We start from the raw sequence: 22,394 nt of genomic DNA on the forward strand, positions 1-22,394 counted from the left end.
CATCAATAGTTTTAATATTTGTTACATTACATATTTCATTCATTTATAATAACAATTCAATATTATACATACCTATAATCAGTGATTTTGTTTATATAACCAATAACGTGACTTCAGATTCTTGAATAAGCAAACTAGAAACAGTATGACATGTCAAGGGTCACTGTTGTTTGCATATTAATTAACTCTGGTCAAAACAACGTGGTTTGACATTACTTGGCTTGAAAAACCCACAATTTCAACGAACATGAGTAGAAGAGAGCAATATAAACAAGGCCCAGCCGGGGAAATGGGAAAATCACGGAAGAAAAGACGACAGAAAGAGACTGGTAAGCTTAAACGACTATTTACGAGATTCGTGTAACTGATCACGCACGCCCCTGGCTCGCTTGGCGTCATTGACTGGAGAAACCCTCAATTTACATGACATTTTGGAAAAATAATTGCCGATTGACAGCAGTTTTTAGTTATTATATAACTGTTGTTATAATTTAAGGGCAGTCTCACCTATTATATATTCCCCTCATAGTCAGACGTGTTATTTCTGTTTCCGAGATAAAAAGATTTAAACAAACGCTATAATATAATTGTGTTCTTTTCATGGGCTTAGATGTAATTGGGTTACATTCATCGATTGTAGTTTCTTAATTAAGTATAAATCTTTTTTTTATTCAAGCAGTTTACTTATGTTGTAAAACGATTGTGATAATAACGTTTTATGTGGTGACTTGGTGCATAGAACAAATAAAAAACACTTGACCATTCCATTTTGACGCTAAATTAAAATTTGCAATAGTCCATTTATGCAATATTGCCTATATGCCTTTTCTCTATTTGCAACGTTATTCCCAAATTTATTATTACTTCAACCATGGATATAATTAAACTAACATGAAAATGCATGACTGTATTCTGTATTTACGTTATAGCCGTGAAGGTTATTGTATAGTGACAAGTGTTGTTGTGCAGTGCTGTAACACAGGACATTGACCCTGGCTTATTACAATGACAATCATTTGTACTTGCCATTGACTAATATGGCTGGGCCTTTTCCACCAATCAGATCACTGGATTCACAATTTCTATATATACATCAAAAGGTTAAATATTAATTGAGCTTAATTTAGCAGATTTGACATTGACATGATTCCTGGTTTGTGAACCCCCCCCCCTCCCCCACCGGGGGGAGTTGAGCAAGGCTAACTGAGTAGTGACCTCGATGTGGTTCGTAACCAGTCTTGTGATTGGGGTGTTGACAAATGCTGAACAGGCCACGCCTCCAACTGTTCCTAAATGGAGTAAATTTGTGTAGTTTTCTTGATTTATTCTGCAGATATCGATAAAATGTAGGTAGGGCTTTGGCGAAATTTGAAGAAGCAACCAACTAATATTCTTCAACCTGGTATTTTTTTTATATTTTATTTTTCATTCTTTTCGTCTGTTTTTTTGAGTTTAAAAAAAGTGAGCTGACTCGAGCCTTCATCCCTTGTCTATTTCTTATACTAGATACCAGCCGATACCCCCCCCCCCACCCCCCGCTCATAGAGTCTGCGTGTTACAGTTGATTATAGTTCCTGGGCTCCCTGTGAAAAAACAAAACATTCTATCATTTAAATATTTACTAGGATTTTACTAAAATGCATTTAGCTATCAGTAAAACAGAAAAAAATAAAACTACCGGTAAGCTCTAAACAGTAGATTGAGCTATTCATTTGGAATTCATATGATTTCAAGTATCCTTCAAGTATTTTATTTAAATATACTATATATGATAATTTTGCTATATGCCTAATTACTAATCTGAAATATAACAGTTCTAATAGTGAAATTAACAAGTTTGGAATGAATGGGGTGAAACATTCACGCACAAGTTGATTTCTAGTTACTAGTATCCTGAATAACATTTTATTTAAATATATATATAATAATTTTGCTATACGCCTAATTACTAATATGAAAAATAACAGTTCTAATAGTGAAACTAACAAGTTATTGAAAAAAGTGAACAGAGATAAAGATGACTGATTTTAAAAATGGGAAAATTCAATTTTATGGATCATGTTTATCAGTAATTAACAACAGTATAGAGAATGTCATATAAAAGTATTCACTACGTTCAATTACCCACCATAGACTCTGGTAGCCGTCCTTCACTCTGGTTCCTTTCTCTCCGCCTCGAGGACTTAGATCAACGCGACGGAAAGAGTGGGGAGGTTGGGGGGGACCCGGAGTCTATGGTGGGTATGAACTATGTGAATAGGCGGGTTCGGAGAACCCTCGCCTAAATTCACTACGTTCAATTACCCACCATAGTCTCCGGTCAGTCAAAATGACTATTTTGAACTGTAGGCAGAGTCAGACACCGATAGGTGGCGGGTTTTTCCGAGCAAACAGAAAAAAGGAGAATGATGAAAGACTTTTCCCCAGTCCGGGATGAAAACACACCCAAAAACCTAAGTTAAGACCCGAGAAGGGTGGTGTCTTACCTTGCCTGTGCTGTCCCCGAAGCAAGAAGCCAATGCTGCTGTGGTGACAGGGTTCGGTGTGCCCGAGTAAGCTAGACCCAAGCCGAACTCGGGGGTGATAAGCTTGAAGTAGGACCGAAACAGTTCGCATGAGGGCGTAGGTCGACAGAAGCGAAACCTGGGAGCTTCCAGGAAGTGCTAGTGGAACAGACAATCTGCCCGCAAAAATGCAGAGACTGACTTATCGCCTATGCGCAGAGGCCCCTGCAGTCGTTCGGGCTGGGTCAGCAAACAAGGCCTGACCCGCTACGACTGGGCCTAACCTGAAGAGACCCTGCTTAATAGATTGGGTGTCTCCTAGGTAGTAGTTGATGAAGACGTTCTGCGTTCTCCAGAAGCCTGCCCTCAGAATGTGTTTGAGGGGGGCACCTGACGCTAGCGCTAGTGAGTTAGCAATCGCACGGACCTCATGTTCTTGTACTTGGTGTCTCTGCAAGGTCTGTGTTGAGGAGGATAGTGTATTATAGACCTCCAGTACAGTCGCAGTAATCCACCTGGGGATGGAAGTCGGGGAAACCGGCTTATCCCGCTTGTCAGGGCCGTAACACAAAAACATGTGTTTGGTTCCCCGTCTAGAAAACCTGGTATGGTTCTCGTAGCAACTCAGCGCTCGGACCGGGCAGAGAAGCAATTCCTCCTGGTCTTCCGGACTGACAATATTTGCCAGCCGGGGGATGACGATCGGTTGAGGATCGTGTCCTGGGATTTGGTTCTAGGCGAGAAACCCGATTCGTGTCTTTAGCACAACTTGATTGTCCATAACGGCTGTACATCATCCGAGAAGGACAATGTCCCCCAGCTCTGGCCGACGCCTACCTGAGGCGAGGACCAGTAGGAAGACTATTTTCCACGTCAAAAATTTGAGTGGTGCTTGATCAGAGGCTCAAAAGGTGGTCTGCTTAGAGCGGACAACACAGCCGACAAGTCCCAGTTGGGCAGTTCCCTTGCATGGGGTCTCAGCGTCTGGAAAGCAGTAAATAGTCTCCTAATAGTAGGACAATCGGTTAGTCTTGTTCCCGTACATTTGAATGGTGGGGCACAAGGCCGACCTGTAGCCAACGATCGCTGCGTAGGACAAACCCACTTCGTCAAACAGGTGGACGAAGGAGCCTGCTACCTGGCCAATAGAGGGATGGTATCGATCAATCTTCCTTCCGCTACACTAACCAGTGTATGCTCGCAGCTTAGAAATGTAGGCTGCATTGGTGGAATCCCTGTTCGCCCTGGCCAGGACGTTGGCAGCCCGCTCAGATAAAGCTTTCGTATGTGCGGGTCTAATGAGAGCCTCTATGCGGGTAAGTGATACCCGCTGGGCTCGTGGTAGTGCGCCGTCTAGTTGGGACGGCATGTCCGGTAAGTCCGGAAGCACTGCTGGTGTTTCGACTATCGTTTCCGACAGAAGTGGAAACTAGGCCCTGTTTGGCCAATTGGGTGCGACCAATGATAATATGCAGGTGTGCACCTGTCGAAGTCTTCTCCGGTGCCCGGTGGACTAGCGGGAAGGGAGGAAAAGCGTACACAACTAAGTGGGTCCGCGGGGTAGCAAAGCGACCCTGGCCCAGGCTCCTGGAGTCAGCAGGAGTGTTACGTACGTCGGGAGCTTGGTGTTCCGGGGTGCGGCAAACGGTCTAACCTTGGACCGCCCACAGCCGAAACAGCCTGGAGGCTACCCACTGGGGTATCAGCCACTCCGTGTTCTGGAGACGGAGTCGGCCTGAAAGGGCGTCGCCAGACTGTTCCTCACCCCTGGAAGGTGGTGTGCGGTTAGCTCCACATTGTATTCCAGGCACCAAAGGAGGATTTTGCTTCGCTAGGACTGACAACGATGGGGAATGCGTCCCCCCCTCCTTCTTGAAGGAGACCACCGCTGCGTTGTCTGTGCGAAGCAGGACTCTGTGGTCTCGAACTACGGGTAGAAAGCATGGTAGTGCTAAGTACACTGCTCACAGTTCGAGCCGGTTGATATGGTGGTCCCGAAACTATGCGGGAGCCATATCCTTGGGTTTGTTCGTCCAATAGATGCACTCCCCAACCCTGGGGGGAGGCATCTGTTACCAGAGTCATACCTGCGGCGAGCGGGTCCAAGGGGGCCCCACTGCCCGAGGTTGGTCAGTGACGACCACCAGGGCAGGGCTTCCTTCACTTGGTCCAACATCGAAACCCGCCTATCTAGTTCCCATAGGAGAGCTCGGCGTTATAACAAGCGTTATACCGGGCGGCTGCGTAGTGCGGCCTGGGGAACGACCCTTCGAACCGAGGTCATCATTCCGATGATCCGCATTAGTTCACGGAGGGACACCGAGGGAACGCTGACTAGGCATTCGGCTAGGCTGCTTAGCGCTAAGCAATATGCTTGAAATAGCTAAGCCAAGCTTACCTTTGTGTCAAAACTCCATGCCCAGAGACACCAACTGCGCGTTGGCTCGAGGTGGGACTTGTCGATTTACTAACGAGCCCAACTGGTGAAGTAAATCCTGTGTTAGCCTGGTGCGTTTGGCTATTACCCCTTGCCCGGGTTGTTGGTAACCAGTAGTCTGGGTACGGGTTGAGGTGTACCGACATCTGGTGAAGCAGCAGCACTACCTGTTTCATCCCTCTGGTGAACACGTAGGGTGCTGTGCCTAACTCGAACGTGGGGGGGGGGCACCGAAGTTCAAATACTTGGCCCAGCTGGGCGATTCGAAGGAGATGGCAACTCGCTAGGTGCATCGGTACATGCAGGTAGGCCCCGCTTAAGTCTAGCGGGGCTAGCCAGTCAAAACGGTGGATGGAGAGAAGAACCCTGAATGGTGTCTCCATGTGGAACCGATCGAGGGGCACGTACTGATTCAGTCTGTCTAGGTTCAAAACTGGACGCCTGCCACTTGTAGATTTGGTACTACGAACACATCTGGGTAGAAGCCTGGACTTAGTTCCGGCTGATGTACCCTGTGTATGGCGTCTTTCCCCGGCAAACTGCTACTTCCTGTCTGATTGCTTCCGCCTTGCGGGAGTCCCCTGGCAGTGCCTAACAGGGGAGACACTGACGGGGGGAAATGGAGATTTCAGCGGTATGCCGTAAACGGATGTCACCACCTGGAAAGGTTCAGGTATCGGTCACCCGCCGTCTCCAAACCGGACTACACCGGCGCAATCTGTGTACGACAGGGATGTGTGGCCATGTGTTCGGCAAGGCCTGAAGTAGTCACTAAGTCGTGATCTGGCCACTCACCGAACACGTGCCTGTCCCTCCCATGGAAGGGTATAAGCGCTTGCCTCCTGGCTGACTCTGGCTAGCGGACAACGCCCTAGGGCGTTTTGTTTTCTGTGCTTGGGGTGCCCTCCGCTTGCCCATGGCAGGACCAACTGGCTAGCGGATTCGATCTGAACCCTCTGATTCATTGCACTCCGAAGCTTCGAGACTGTACCCACCATTCCCTGAACAAAGAGGGTGGAGGGTGTCCAGTCTGCGTCACTGAGGTGGGGGACGTACCCCAGCTCAGCTTGTCAGCGAAAACACGTGCGTCTAAGGCCGCGTCTCGTAGCACAGTAGTGGCCCTGGCCAAGCGAGCCAGGCAACACTAGGGGGTGTCGCACGTAGATGTGCGGTGACCCACCAGTAAAAATGTCGCCTGGTCTAGGAGGCTGGTGCGTTCTGCCTCCAAGGTCTCCAGAGTGCTGGGCACGCATAATAATGCGCTCAAGCAACTCTGCCCTCAGGGCTAGATGGGTCGTCCTCAATTGGCAAAGACACCCATGGAACGCGGCTATCCCCCTTTGCCCGGTTTGCCAAATTCGTGGTACTGGGGTCTGGGGAAGGAGCCTTGGAATCCGGTTGGGGCGTTTTGGTCTCATCCCACGCTATGGAGTCTGATCCCGAGACACACCGACCGGGTAGCGTTTGGTCCAGTGGGAAGTGTTGCCTAACGTTATCCCCACCCGGGGGCCTTAAGCATTACATCCTCCGCGGCTGACCAACGCCGCCCATCAACACCGTTTGCGTGCTCTGCGCCCCACTCCGCACTCAGACGGACAGGGGAGAGATGTGCCGACGGGGTTGCTTTGGATCCCGACGCCTGTGATCCCATAAGTGTTGAAGCCACCTTAGGTGGTCACTTTAGGATCAAGGGTGGGGGTATATACATCGTATCACTGGGATCGATGATACTCCGCCTCACCCCAAAAGCGTGGCTCACCGAGTCATACAGATGGAAGACTCTGAGGGACCGCCCGGAGTACCGGCTGTATCCAACGCGAGCGAACTGCGTCTCCTTTAACTTAAAATATGTGAGAGGGAGCGTGTTCGACTGTGCGTCTCATGACAGGGTCGGTTCCCTCTGGGGACACCCATGGGTCGGTAAGAAAGTAGTCAAAACCCACAGCGGGGACCGGACACAAGGATAAATTCGTTACCGTTGTACCGTTACCGCGTGACGAACCCTAGCTGGCTGAAAGTGGGGGGGGGGTCAACGCGTGCCCTGCCCTGAAAGCCCTGCCCCGAGATCGGAGACTTGGCTGCCAGCACCCCGTTGGCATTCAGTGCCCGCGGATCCAGAGAAGGACCGGTGCAATAAGCCTGAGCCTCGGCCACCCCCCAAAATAGTGGGAGAGCCGTGACTGGGAACGGGGGTTCCCCGGAAGAGACGTGTTTGAATGCAAACATGCTTTCGTGTCTCTTCCTGCTTGCCCACCGAGGGGACACAGTGGAGACAGCTCGCTCCGACTGCGTCTGATCTACCCGGCCTGCCAGGGACGCAATTGCCCCAACAGTCCTTCGACCAAAGCCCTCAACTCGGAGGCAAACTCGGCGCCATGCGAGGAAGGGTCCACGAAGAGACCCGCAACGGGCCCCATAGGAGGAAAGCCTCCAGGGGCACAGCCTCGCTGCAGCCGGTAAAATCGGGTAAAAAACACCGCCTGAAAAAACAGACTGTGAGGATGCCCTCCGATCAGCGGGGGAGACCGTGAAAATATCGGTACCTCCGCCGTCGGGCCTCTTACTCGACGTCCCGGTACATGAAGTACCGGTAGCCGAGCGTGAGGACTTTCCACTCATGCAAAACACGCAACTCACTTTAACCGATTTGTTTACTGGACGCTCGACCTTGCTGTGACGCGGTCAGTGTCAGCGATTTTGATGGCTCTGAAAGAAAATCTCAGGCCTCAGAACTCCAGTGAAAAAAACACGCTTTCACGCAAAAAAAACCCGGAACCACACGTAGCCACGACAAAGCATCTCGGATGCGGGTTCTATGCTGGTAGATTCTGAATAAACCACTGTACGGTCGACTCGAAAGACGAGGAGACCGGAAGAAAAAGGCAGCGAGCCTTGGAGCTGTCATTACATCGATATATTGCTAAATACATTAAAAATAAAAGACGACATGCATGAGGGAGACGAATTACAGTTGTAAAAGGTGCCGCCATGAAATCAACATGTGATTACGTAGTGGCGCCGGATTTTGATTTCTTTGCTGTGAAAAATACTACACGCAAAGGGGAAAACGACACGAGGGTAAAAAAAGACAAGGAAAACTTATCCTACCAGCTACCATGTCGGATGCCGAGCAGCGGCAACAACCCAAGCTATAAATCCGGACAGGAAAAAAAGCAGGCGATCCAGCAGAGCTCGCTAGATTTCATCTCCACTCGAGGCGGAGAGAAATTAAGAGTGAAGGACGGCTACCTGTGGCGCTGCCAGGTGGCCTCGGTCACGTGAGTTCGTGACGTAAGGGGTAAAAGAATCTTGAGGTCATGGGGCTTCCCCTGACCTGGATTCTATCTCTCCGTCACCGGCAGAACCGCTGATTAATGCCTACAGTTCAAAATAGTCATTTTGACTGACCGGAGTCTATGGTGGGTATGAACTATGTGAATAGGCGGGTTCGGAGAACCCTCGCCTAAGTTTGAAACAAGCATACACCAGGATTCGGGTTAACCCCATATTTTGCTTCCCAGATTCCAATTATTGAAGAGGGACCCAGTTTTTCTGGCAAGCTGGGGTCCAATCTCTAATAAAGTTATCCAGGGTCAAATTCTAATTTCTTAAAATTTTGTAAGTGGGACTCGTCTTGCCGAGACACTAGTGCAAACCCTAATACACCCTTTTAATTTACTGAAAAACAAATGTTGTGGGGTAATGAATATCATAAATTTTGTACCGGTAGCAGTGAATATTTTCAAAACAAAAAACATGAAATTTAAACATTTCGTCAAATGTTTGTAAGGCATGCCTGTGCTGATTTCATGTGAACTTCGTGTTTACATCTCTCATGGCGGGTTACTGATGAGCACCAATTCTTATCAAAATGATCAAATTGAAAAATGGCTGACTAATTACAGCTTGTCAGCCATTTTTTTTTTAACGAGTGATCTTCCTGTTTCTCAGGTACACTTATACAGATTTTGTTTAAATTTGGCACAAAGGCAAGACATAATGGGTTGCATGATGTGCTTATTAACAAATTTTTTTTTGCATTATTCAGAACTGAGAAAACACAGACGGGAGAAGATCTTGAATTCTAAACGTGTTAGACATAGCAGTATCAATGTTGGTGGTGATATAGATGATGATGAATTTATTGCTGAACAAGTATGTACAACAAATATTCAACTCAACCAGAATATTATAATGTCTATAACATCATCATTCTTATCTATCTCCCACATTTTACTTCAACCTTTTGAGCACTAAATTCAACTTCAGGCACCATCCACAAAATAGTTCCATTTAATGAAATATTGTGAAAATTTCAAATTTTGTTATCAAAAGCTAGAAGCGATGTCACATTTTATCTGTTCAATCTAAAATTAAGATTGAATTCAGTGAAAATTTTAGTGGATGTGAACAAATTTATCAAAATTTAAGTGCGAAAAAAATGGGATTAATACACAGTGTTATTTTGTTCATGTGCATCTAATCTTATCAATGCTATTAATAATGCGATTCCGTCATATAAAACAGGTGGAGCTTCTTGCTAAGGAAATACAGAAGCCAAACCCAGAAAGAGAACAACAACTGAAAACATTGAGGAAAATGTTTGCACAGGGGAGTGATATGGTGGAAGCATTCCTTGGGTAAGTTCTGTCAAAATAATAATAATACAATGTACCGTTAAAGTCCTAATATAAACCGCATACGTAATAGTAACCGCACCCCCAATTCCGGCTTCGGGGTTGAAGAGTTCATAACATAAATTGAAAACTTGAAAAGTACCTATTACTAACCGCACCCCCAATTCAACAAGACAGTGACTGACTTCATTGTTTCAACCAGCTGTTCCAAAACGGCATTGTTCCTAATCCTATTCATTTGTTTCGACAACATGCCTAAAAATATTCACACCTATTTATTGTTCAGCGGTGATAAGATGTCAGACAGGCAATGAAACTGCTTTTGTTCTGGCGGCGACCTCTGTCAATACTCTTTCTGAATACGTCTGTGTTTCGTAAGTTTTAGACAATGAGCTTTTATCACCGTAAAAGTGTTAAACTGAGCATTGAAGAATAATTTATCTTTCGAAAACAAATAATTTCTTGATTTAAAAAAAAAATCATGCCGTTTTCCCATGGAAATCAAAGGCAAAAGATCGCACTACATTATCGGTAAATCTCTTTCTTGTTGCGTTCACCATGAGGTCGCTGAACTGTCATTAACATATTTAAATGAGCTATGTAATTTAGACACGTGGGCACCATCCACATTTTGATTGGTTAATTAGCGACTTGACCTATCCGGTCAATAATACGTCACGTGAGCATTCAAAAGCATGGCGGATATCGTATCGGCTGTTTACATGTGACTGAAATCATTCGCTTACGGGGAAACTAAGTTGAATTTTACTTGCATTTTATAACAATTCAACGAATTTATTTTTCGTGCGTTATTGTAATCACTACTAAATAATAATCACCAATATCAACACTTCGAAAACAAGTAAGTTATTCACTTGTGACCAGCAGCATGGCCGGATCGAGCTACATGTGATCATTTGCTACTAAGCAGTGCATTCGTGTTCTTATTTGAAACTTCTGTTAGAATATACTTTTCGTTACCAAGAAAATTAAAAAAATAAATGCATATTACATTAAAAATACTGAGTATTTTTTGTATCATGTGGATTTTTATTTTGATTGACTGTAATTTTTCAACATTTCGTAACGCCTATTTTAGAACCAAAATAAGGCCTTTCACTCTTCCCCGACGCCTATTCAAGAGATTGTACGGTGTATTGTTTGTTCTGTGCATGTGTTGTGGGCAAAAAATGACCACGCCCATTTAGTGATTGCAATATGTACGTAATAGAAACCGCACCCCGAACTTGAGCTTTTGATCCCAATTTTTAAATTGATACATTGTAATATAAACCGCGGTTTATAATAGGACTTTAACGGTATATAGTCAAATAATACCTTCAATACCAGATTATACTGGGTTCTGACGTAAAGTCGTCCTGGGCCGTTAAACCACAATTTTTCGGCAGTTTTTAAAGTTGATTTTTTGAATGGGCGAATTTACGGCAGAATCCGGTATATTAAAATAATTCATTCTTTTGTAGTGTTGACAATTCTTTAAACAAATTGATTGGTATCTTGAGTGGAAATGAACCTGAGTTACAATTGGAAGCTGTATGGTGTGTAGCTAATATCTCTGCTGGTGAACATGAACATACTAAGCTTGTTTCCAAGATGGCTGCTCCCTACCTTATTACTTATCTGAGTGGACAAAATCCCAAGTTACAGGTGAGACAAATATTGTTTGTCATTTTTGTGAGAATTCCGTTAGTAGCTGTTAATTATCAGCAAAAATATTAAAATTAAAAACAAGCTACCGTATTAAATAGGGATGTTTGAGATGAATTTATATGTCAAATTGTTCATACTTTCGTGAATGAGAGTTCATGTTAATAATACAATACTTAAAAAGAAAACAAAAATAAGCAGCTGTCCAAAAAATTCTGTTCATGTCGGCTTAATGTGGTTTTTGCATAACGTTTAACAAATTTGGTTGGTGATATGATATATTGTCATTGACATGGTGTATATTATTGTTGCAAAGTTGGATTAAATTAGCATATTATTTTACTGTATTTTAAATGAAATGTTTTTTTTCCTTTTTATGTAATGTGCTGTGGGTGAAACAAAAACTTTAATTTGAATTGAACTTCCTTACAGTATTTTATTTGCACTAATGATGAGTTTATTCCATATTAGGATCAGTGTGCCTGGGCACTGGGTAACATGGCTGGAGATGAAGGAGAATGCAGAGACACATTGTTATCACAAGGTATCTTACAACCATTGGTCAATTTACTGAAGGTTAGTAGATTATTATGGGATATTACAAATTGTTTTGTGTCATAAGTCTCACCTAGAAATAAAATAATGCATTTAAAGCACATGAAAGATACTGGTATGCATCAGTGGAGGGCATGGGTGGTGTAATAATATGGTGTTATAATTGTTATGCAGTATGAAATTTTCATATCACATAAAATCAGTGCCGTTGCATGATTGGTTTTCTCTATATACGATTCGAGCACACACAGACTGATCATGCATATCATTAACAGTCGTGAAGTATCATACAGTAATTCTTTGTGACACCAACATAGCAACAATCCTACTCTTCGAGGTTCCATGGTACATCACTTAAATCTGGAGAATTTGTTTTTGTTTTCAGTCTACAGCTCCAAATGTAGTACAATCAGCTGCTTTTGCTTTGTCTAACTTGGCGAGGGGACAAGGAGCTAACACTAGGTAAGGATGTGATAAACAAAGGCAAGGCTGTACTACAAAGCTATAAACCATTATAATAGGGTTAGACTGGGTGTAGTATAATTCATAGTGTTCTTGCTGAAATACAACAGCAATGTTGTACTGTAAAAGAAATTCACTTAGCAAGGGGTTGGCTGTGTGAGTCTTAAACCTAACATTGCCATGTTTGAAGCCTTTCAAAAAGTCTAAAAATTAGAATCTGAAAGAATTATTTTAATGAGATCTGAAAAATATCCTCACAATTGCTTGTGAGGAAACAAGTTGTCACCAATTTTGACTGGACATCATTTTATTATGCATCATAGAAGTCAACTAAGATGAGTGGTTTTTGTAACAATAAATAGACCGATTCTTTACTAATTCCTTTCATAATAATTGCGAATTTGTTGATAAGAATGTTCGTAAATCACAAATAATTAGTCTTAAAAAAAAATATATAAAATCGTCTTATCTTTAATGAACTGTCCGAATCCTAGAATGAATCTCATTAATTTGTGGTTCATATAGTGAGTCCCTATTCACCCTTATGTATGAATAAAATGTTATAAATGGCAATATAAAACGAAGCTACAGCAGTGTTTTGTCATGAAAAAAATTCAGGATGTGAAGCCATACTACTCAATTGAAACAAAATGTATTGTGCTATGTTAATGGTGTCCTTAGAATTGGAAATATCGCATCAGTGTTACCTATATCCTTGATATAAATTCTCTGTCTTGCACAATATACATTATGTAAAATTCATGTACGTACATTACGACACTCTGTGTTATTATTTTCAGCATCCTGATGGAGGCAGGCATTGTGCCATTATTACTGAAGCATTTAGTCATTACAAAAGAGAATATGGCAGTCTTATCTGAAGTTGCTTGGGTTTTGACATACCTCGCTGCAAGGTGACGTACTGCATACTTTGTACTTAAAATTTTTTTAATCATAGAGCAAAGAAATGCACAGTTTTAATTCTCGACAATCATCATTCAAAAATGCATATAGCTGGGAAACAAAGCCATAAGCTTTACAGATTAAATTTTACAGGCAGATAGCAAACATCATGGGAGAGGTGTCCAAGGGTCACAGGACTGTGATGCTATGCAGAGGCCCGGGAAAAATACTGGAAAATACTGGTGTTATTGCAGTGTTTAAGCAGAAGCAGTTATTCGCTGATGCATTGACATTGCATTGGCTTCTATTGAACCCTGTGTTCTCCTCATGTAGGAGAAAGCATAGTGGCTTGGCTGTCATATGCTTGTCATCCCCATGCTTACGCTTTTTAGCCATGCTAATAGGATGCATTGTTTAAATCCACTTGACACAGTCATATTGAATCGCATATATTGTCACTATTTCACAGTGTAATCTCTGTGATAGTTTAATATGCAAGGAGTGAATACAACCAGCCAAATACTTTAAGTATCGTGAAATCAGGAGGTTGTGTTCTCCTCAGGATAAAAACAGTGGTACCACGCTCTAATGTTAAAACTAACATGTGACAACTGAAAATCTGGGAAAAGCACTGCATGACACAAACAAGATACTTGCAATGCTACCATCAGAATTACTCTGGTTGCATTTACAATTATAATAACTTATTTGTTTACTGTCAATATTTTGTAGAAAGGAACATGAACCTGCATTAGTTTCTGAAGGTATTATTCCTAAACTAGTTGATTTACTGGTACAATTATCAAAACAGAAGCCACATCATGCACAGGTCAGTACTACCCATCTTTTATTATTCAAATTTGCAATTTAAATTTCAAAATAGAAATAAAAGTTTTTACTAAGACAAAAGGAAATTTTATTTTGTTCACAGGCTGTAACTCCATTGCTTCGTTGTCTTGGTAACATATGCAGTGGTCCCGATGAATACAGTGCTATGGCAACAGAAAATGGAACATTAATGCCAGCATTACATCTGTATTTGAACTCAGACCACAGACATATTAAAAAAGAAACATTATGGGTGCTAACCAATATGACAGGTTAGTTGTTGAGTACTGGAGAATATGATGGGTTTATTGGTTTTTTTGGTCGATATCCTGGATAAATGTATGCATACGAACCAATATTCTGGGTTAGGTGGTGGATATTGGCCAATATCTTGTGTTAGTGTGTGCTTATTGGCCAATTTATATGGAATGATGTACAATTATTGGGTATTGGCTAATAGGCTAGGATACTGGCGTGGGTAATGGCTAATAGGCTAGGATACTGGGGTTGGTATTGGCTAATAGGCTAGGATACTGGGGTGGGTATTGGCTAATAGGCTAGGATACTGGGGTGTGTATTGGCTAATAGGCTAGGATACTGGGGTGTGTATTGGCTAATAGGCTAGGATACTGGCGTGGGTAATGGCTAATAGGCTAGGATACTGGGGTTGGTATTGGCTAATAGGCTAGGATACTGGGGTTGGTAATGGCTAATAGGCTAGGATACTGGGGTGGGTATTGGCCGATATACAGTTTCTGTAATATTTTTTATATTAACTTAATTACATGTTGCTTTGGTTGTAGGTGGTGTTGAGAGCATATGTGAGTGTGTTTTGACTAATGGTATACTACCAGATTTAATTCAACTTTTACAGTCAACATTTGATATCAAAAATGAGGTAAGCACATATAGCAATGATGCAAGCTGCATCAATATACCTAGACATTTGAAGCCTATTTCTCAAATACAATATGGAGATGGATCCTTCTGCTAATTTATTACATATACATGTACATAATTATTATCAGTTCATTTTTTTATAATTTAAGGGCATTTATGAAAATTGTAGTTAACATCACTCTTCACCACTTTTCACATCACTGTTCACTAATGTTCACAATGTTGTTCAAATCACTGTTCACCACCAATCACGTCACTGTTCACTAGTGTTCACAATGTTGTTCACATCACTTCACCACCTACATGTATCACATCACTGTTCACCAGTATTTACATTGCTCTTTAAGTCACTGTTCATCACCTATCACGTCACGTCACTGTTCATTACTGTTCACAATGCTGTTTCTTTCACTGTTAACCACTCTTCATGTCACTGTTCACCAGTGTTCGCATTGCCGTTTTTATCACTGTTCACAAGTGTTCAGTGTTTTTCATGTCACTGTTTGTCACCGTTCACTAGTGTTCACAATTCTGTTCGTGTAACTGTTCAATGTTTTTCATGTCACTGTTCACTAGTGTTCACAATGCTGTTCATGTAACTGTTCACCACTCTTCACAACACTGTTCACTAGTGTTCACATTGCTGTTCATATCACTGTTCAATGTTTTTCATGTCACTGTTCACATTGCTGTTCATATCACTGTTCAATGTTTTCATGTCACTGTTCACTAGTGTTCACATTGCTGTTCATATCACTGTTCAATGTTTTTCATGTCACTGTTCACATTGCTGTTCATATCACTGTTCAATGTTTTCATGTCACTGTTCACCAGTGTTCACATTGCTGTTCATATCACTGTTCAATGTTTTTCATGTCACTGTTCACTAGTGTTCACATTGCTGTTCATATCACTGTTCAATGTTTTTCATGTCACTGTTCAACAGTGTTCACATTGCTGTTCATATCACTGTTCAATGTTTTTCATGTCACTGTTCACTAGTGTTCACATTGCTGTTCATATCACTGTGATACACTGAAAATATTACTATTATATTATCTTTATCTCTCACAAAATAACAGCAGTTTCCCTTATATTACATTGTACATATATTGTAAACTTCTCAATAAACGATAACATGAATCAAAATTGTTGTAATAAGTTTTGGTGCAACAGTAATAGAATGCTGTGGAGGGCGTGTCAGTGCGAAAACAGATCAAACCTATGTCTGCAGGCAATAAAACAATTTTCAACCCTAACAGCATAACTGTGCAGTAGCTTTTCTGTGATTTGTAGTGAATTCAAGGAAAATAACTCTCTCAACAAAGCCTTTGCCAAATTATTATCGTAACACCTAAAAGGGGAACCGATACTATACATGTAAGTAGGGGCAAGATGGCCACCACAATTAGTATGCTAATCCGAACCAAGCCGCTCACATCGTGGCGGGAGCTCCGGGAATTGTGCGATTTACGATGTTTAGAGATCAAGCTGTGATTCCAAATACCTTTTGAATGGGGCATGAATATGTACGCTAGCGATTACAGTCATCTGGTTGGGCTTTTGATGTATAAGTGTTGTTGTTTTCAGTCAAAACGTACCGCGACATGTAAAAATCATGAGGTTAAGCGAGCATAATAAGCATTCATTTACTTAGTGGCCAGAGGCAGAGTTAATTACCCATAAGCACGTTGTGCAATCCATGGGATTGAGCGATTCCCCTTTAACATTTATATACATCTATGATCGTTATAATATCTGTTGACTCAAGGTGAACATGCGTAGTCTGCTAACAGTTATTTTTTCAAAAAAGAAATGTTCTTTTTTTATGACGACGCATTGCTTTAAAACGTTTTAATAGTTATAAAGAGTCGACCAACTAAATGTGAAAAATGAAACATGTTTCATTCCTACAAACAACTGTTGACAAATACAATTGGTCATGTAATTTCTTTCCCTTCACTTCACTTCAACCTTAACTTGAATCAAACCTCATCATGAGTACCGTAAAATCTGTATTAGAAGCTGCATCCCTAATGTTAGCCGCACCCATTCTTTTTGAACAATTGAGACCTAAAAATTCACCATTTCTCATATGTGTAGATGCTCTAATAGAAGCCGCATCCCCTCTGTTGCATTGTACCATTTTATTAGAAGCCGCGGCTTTTAATACAGATTTTACAGTAATTAATCACATTACATAATGCTTGGTGACATCATTTACTGCAATTGTAATTATCAAAATGAAACTATTGTACCAATAGTGGTACCAATCAAAAATGTACTTTGGTGAAGAAAAAAAATTAATTCTTAATTTGCAAAAAAAAAATATATTATTTTTTTTTTGGTGAGAAAATATTTTAAAAATTAATGCAGTCAAATATTATGATTATGTGTTTACAGGCAGCGCTGTGTTTGTGTAATCTTGCTCACCATGGTGAGAAATACTGTGAAGAACTGCTGAACTATGGGGCATTCCCGTATATTACCACCATGTTGAAGTCACATGATCCAGATCTTGTTATGGAAGCTCTGTGGTTCTCAGAGATGATGCTCCGAATGACAAAAAATGTGAGTAACACCTGAATTTTGTTTGAAACATTTGTATGTGGTAACCACTCTGTACTTCTCAATGAATACATGTATATACTTGGAATTGTTATCATTACTATTACTTCCCTCAAAAACTAGTCTGGAAAATGTTGAGTTGAGAAACAATTTTATAATTAGGATACTGTGAATAATTAATTTGATTATTATGTATATAATTAATATTCAATGGTGTAATCTGATTTATGTTACTAGATTATTTGTACATACATGTACATAGAATACTCACACCTAATACTGTAAAATACTAAAAATATTTTAGCTGGAATTAATTTTCACTGAAAAGGCCTTTTGGGTGTTTTGTACATAATTTATTTTCACTGATTTTTGATGAGTTGCATGTGAAATATAGGAAAAAAAAGTATATTTACTGGATTTTATTTTCACTGAAGCATCTCTTCAGCAAAAATAGCGAAAATAAAGTATTCACAGTACATTAGTCTTGTCAGATTTTAGCAGGTTTTCAGTCAGAAGTGTTGATAGTGATTTAACTTAATTAAAAGTATGAGAACAGTAATATTGGATAGTGCAATTATGAAGTGTTTTACGCTGGTACCTCCCACGTTGAATCATCAATCGGCTAATTATATCTGCTGTAATCAACTTGTGATATATTCATATGTAAATCAGCCTCCAGGTAACTATTGATTTTGAAATTAGCCATAATTGTATGTGAATTTGACACTCTGCAATATGCTAATTAGCCCCAATCATATGCGAATTGTCATCAAGTAGTATGCAAATTAGTGCAAATGATGTACAAACTAGCATCAGTGTTTAAATTAGTCCAAATAATATGCAGACTCTCATCAATAATATCAGGGATCGCGTTAACGCGGAATTCCGCGTCCGGGAAGCATAGTTTTTCTGTGGGACGCATGAAATTTTTAACTGGTGAGTCCCTGGGACGCATCCGGTGAGCATGCGACTCGGTCGTATTATGATAGGTCTAAAGGCATTGTGTACGTTTGCGATGCCATTGTCCCGCATACAAAGTTCATAGATCTTGTAAATTCACGTAAAACACTGTGCCATTGTCTTCAAAAACACCTATTAGCATCTACATTTCACAATGGAAAGTGTGAAGTCCCATCTGAAGTACGGCGAGACAGTCAATACTGAGACAAGTAGAATGCACTGTGACCTGCTAATTTAATCACCTAAAACTTACAATGTCACCCAGGGTTATTTTTCTCCAAAAAAATCACTTTAACGAACCTGGTACGTCAAATACACTTTTTTTTCCTAATTTTATTGGTAACGAAATTATATAAACGAAGTAAAAACGATCACAACTGCCGAGCAACAAATGATAATGGTTGCGCAATCCAGTCATGCTGCGTTTCACAATTGTTGATTATTACTAGTACTCTGTAGTGATTATAATAACGTACAAAAAACAAATTTGTTGAATTGTTATGAAATGCAAATAAAATTTAACTTCGTTTTGGCGTAAGCAAATAATTCTGGTCGCAAATTAACGCTTGATGCTGTCGAGTATCTGCCATGTTTCTTGTTTTGCATTTGCATGGTTGACCGAATAGGTCAGTGAACCCCTCCATACATTTGTTATTGAATGCAACGCAGAAGAGATTTGCCGATGTTGTAGTAAGATCATTTGGCTTGGATTTTTATGGGAAAACGGTAAATCAAAAAATAGTTGTTTTCAAAAGATAAACTGAGCATTTGAAGACTAATTTTACATCGCTTACAGTGACAACAACTCGAACCGAAACGAAGATTACGCACTCACGCTAGTCACAAAAAACATACTCTTGAATAAAAATTATTTTAGGCGTCAGGAAATATTGTAATGTCCGAAAAATGCCGCCAAAATATTTAAATAACAAATATTAAATAAAATCTGCCGAAAAATTGTCGATTTCTTGGTCCCATTTTATTTTTTTTAAAAACCCAAACTGCAGAATCTGGTACTAGTACTAGTATGTACAAATTTTGGGTGTATTGTTTTCTGGTGACAATATTAATCGAAACAATGAACTATTTAATTATATAACACAAGTGATTACGGGAGAAAAAAAAATCACTTTTCTAGAAGCCATGGACCGATAAGTTATTTGCAAGATCTCCTCCCCGGCATGTGGCCATGCCTTTTCTTGTTAAGTCTAAGTTAAGTCTGACACCAGCTCATTTATCGAGACTTATGAAGAACTTGAGGGTAAACCCGTTAATGATTTAAAATTTGTAAAAGCAGCATTGTATTTTAATAACAGTAAAAATAGAAGAAAACCATGTAAATAATGCAGATTGCTGACATGTAAAGGCTGGAATGAACATGTAAATAAAGTACAATATAAATGTGATTAATTCCAGTTTATGTTTATTGTGTAATAGTTCATGCAAAAAACTATTTTAGAAAAATAAAGTGCAGTAGCGACAGGGACCCAACATATTTTTAAGGGACCCACACATTTTATAAGGGGTGGGTCCCAGGGACTCCACATTATCGAACATTAATTCAATCCCTGATAATATGCAGCCTGGCCACAATACATAAATTAGACTAAATATGCAAAATAGCATCCAATAGTATGTAAAGTAGCCCCCAGGATTATACAAAGCTTAAAAGACTAATGACTACAATATTTACATTGCTTCGTATTGCTTCATGTAGGGCCGTACAGCATTTGGGGAAGGCTCAGGTGTGGGTTTTCTGGAAGCATTGGAGTATCACAGCAATGACACAATAAAAGAGCAAGCACATCAGTTACTAGATACATATTTCTATGAAGACAAAGAAAAGGTCAGTAATTAATTACCTATATCAATCTCTTATTGTATTTTCTCCTAAAATTATCAACAATTAATCTTCACATTATTGCAACAAAAGTCACACATGTTGTATTACATTATGTTAAATCTGAGTGTAAGCACCATTCCATGTATGGTAGTTCTGAAAAATCTGATCAGTGCTCTTCTGAGTCCTTTTACACTGGTCACTTAGCTTTAACATTGCAAAGAAAAACTTTACAACAAAATACATTATACAAGTTAGATATTATTATTATTCAATCAATTGTATGGGAAGAATTTTGCTACATAGTATAAAAAAATCGGTTAATTTGTTTTTATACATATACTCTATTAGTAATCGTATCGACCTTAAACTTGTCTATGTTGGCGGAATTTAAATATTCAATAAGTGCTTGATACATGTATGTCTTAAAACGTGTGCTGATACAGCTTTTTACAAAGCTAGATGTACAATGTATAATAATATAAGGTTATTACGAAGATACCTCAAAGTATGCACGAAGACAGTACAGCGGCAGTATCGACTGACATGCAGTGGAGGTTGATGCGACATCGTACTGTCTGAGTGCATACTTTGAGGTATCTTCGTAATAACCTTATTATTATACATCTTTTCCTACCAAGGATACATATGGGAATGCCGAAATCTAAAAAGTTTAAAACAGAATCAGCAAACTACTTTGTATGGAAACCCTGGAGGCAGCCATGTTTGTTTTTATTATTAGAGGACGCTTACGCGCGTAATCATCCCATATTTGGAATCTGCATTTCTTATTATGGTAGGATGAAAATACCCTGTAAAATACCGCAAAATTACGACACGCTGTAACTTATGGCGTTACGGTGACAGATGTATAATAATAAGTCATATATAAATGTTTTATCATACTATTAATGCAATTCTTAGTTTATGTGCACTTAATAATAGAGCAGATACAAAATTCAAAGTATTCTTTTAGTACAATATAGTGGGGAGTACATTTGCTGACTGTGGCAATGCACTTGTCATGATCTCAAGTTTGAATCTTGTATTGTGTGTTGTATTTTTTGCCTGTAATTATATTGGTGATGCTTTTTACTAATATACAGACTAAAAGTTTATAGAGGTGATGCCTCACCTCAATTCTATGATGCTCATCAAAATAGACAATTATTTTCACAATTTAAATCGCGGTGGTCATCGCGCAGAGCGTGTCCGAATTTCCATGTAAATAAACAATGTATTTTACACGCGTTGTATACGTCGCTATGAGTCCCATATCGAACAGGACGCTGCGCGATGACTGCTGCCCTTTAAATAAATCCATCGCATATTTGAAACTCGGTTGCCGTCAGAATATGTTCAAGCATTGTACCAATTAAAATACCTGACATGAATGTTTGTTTTACCAGACTACTGAAAACCTGGAGGAAAATGAAGAATTACCACTGTGGAGAATTGAAGCACAGAAACAGCAAAGTATGGAACAAGATTGAATAAAGAAATCTAACACAGCGTTGTTTACAAAAGTAAACCCAAACGCTGTTTTAGGGTTTGTGTTACGATCTCACTGCCTGGTAACTAATATGTTACTTAACAAGCTTTGATGACAAAACCACCTTTATACAGGTTGTAATGTTTTATGAATTTCAGAATTGCCTACTTGTCTTTATAATAAATTTTGAAAGAAAGAAAAATTGACAGAAGTAGATTTTGGTGGACTCCTCAGGCTAGTGAGTAAAAACACAAACCTGATTCTGAAAAAAAGTACAAAACTGGTAAAAAAAGAAATTAGTAGTGGTATGTGTTCTTAAAAAAAAATATAATTTTAGTGTTTAGATTACTCGTTAAGTGGAAGTATTTTCGCTTGTCTTAATGCCGGTTTACACAATCAAATTTATCTGAACAAAACTGCATCTAATTTATCAGATGGGAAAATGAATGTTTACAAAATCAAATTACTCTAAATCCCAGATTTGAAGTACATGTATATCAAATTTTTAAAAAATCAAATCGGACATCAGATTTATCAATGCAATTTATTTGAACAGTTTCATTTGATCATGTAAACCAGCTTTCAGCATATTCAAATATGTGAGTGTATATATGTAATGTGAAGGCAAATCTCCAATCTG

General features: G+C 40.1%; 1 protein-coding gene across 1 annotated transcript; it reads left to right on the forward strand.

Moving 5' to 3' along the window:
* Window positions 1-151: 151 nt before the first annotated feature.
* LOC100376217 (uncharacterized) lies at window positions 152-22,050 on the forward strand. Its single transcript, XM_085491175.1, has 13 exons — window positions 152-329; window positions 8,990-9,096; window positions 9,469-9,581; window positions 11,063-11,246; window positions 11,718-11,822; window positions 12,187-12,263; window positions 13,064-13,177; window positions 13,899-13,995; window positions 14,098-14,266; window positions 14,798-14,892; window positions 17,298-17,465; window positions 20,140-20,268; window positions 21,672-22,050. Exons 1-13 carry the CDS (start codon window positions 248-250, stop codon window positions 21,753-21,755), a joined length of 1,524 nt encoding a protein of 507 aa, XP_085347301.1. The 5' UTR covers window positions 152-247; the 3' UTR covers window positions 21,756-22,050.
* The last annotated feature ends 344 nt before the right edge of the window (window positions 22,051-22,394 follow it).

The sequence above is a fragment of the Saccoglossus kowalevskii genome, chromosome 16, assembly GCF_978046115.1.
Source record: "Saccoglossus kowalevskii chromosome 16, keSacKowa6.1, whole genome shotgun sequence".
NCBI lineage: Eukaryota > Metazoa > Hemichordata > Enteropneusta > Harrimaniidae > Saccoglossus > Saccoglossus kowalevskii.

Excerpts from the sequence above, each read along its gene's own strand:
- LOC100376217 (XM_085491175.1), top strand. The coding sequence starts at position 248 with ATGAGTAGAAGAGAGCAATATAAACAAGGCCCAGCCGGGGAAATGGGA. Across the intron at positions 12,264-13,063 it reads GGACAAGGAGCTAACACTAG|CATCCTGATGGAGGCAGGCA; the intron begins GTAAGGATGTGA and ends TATTATTTTCAG. Across the intron at positions 14,267-14,797 it reads GGTGCTAACCAATATGACAG|GTGGTGTTGAGAGCATATGT; the intron begins GTTAGTTGTTGA and ends CTTTGGTTGTAG.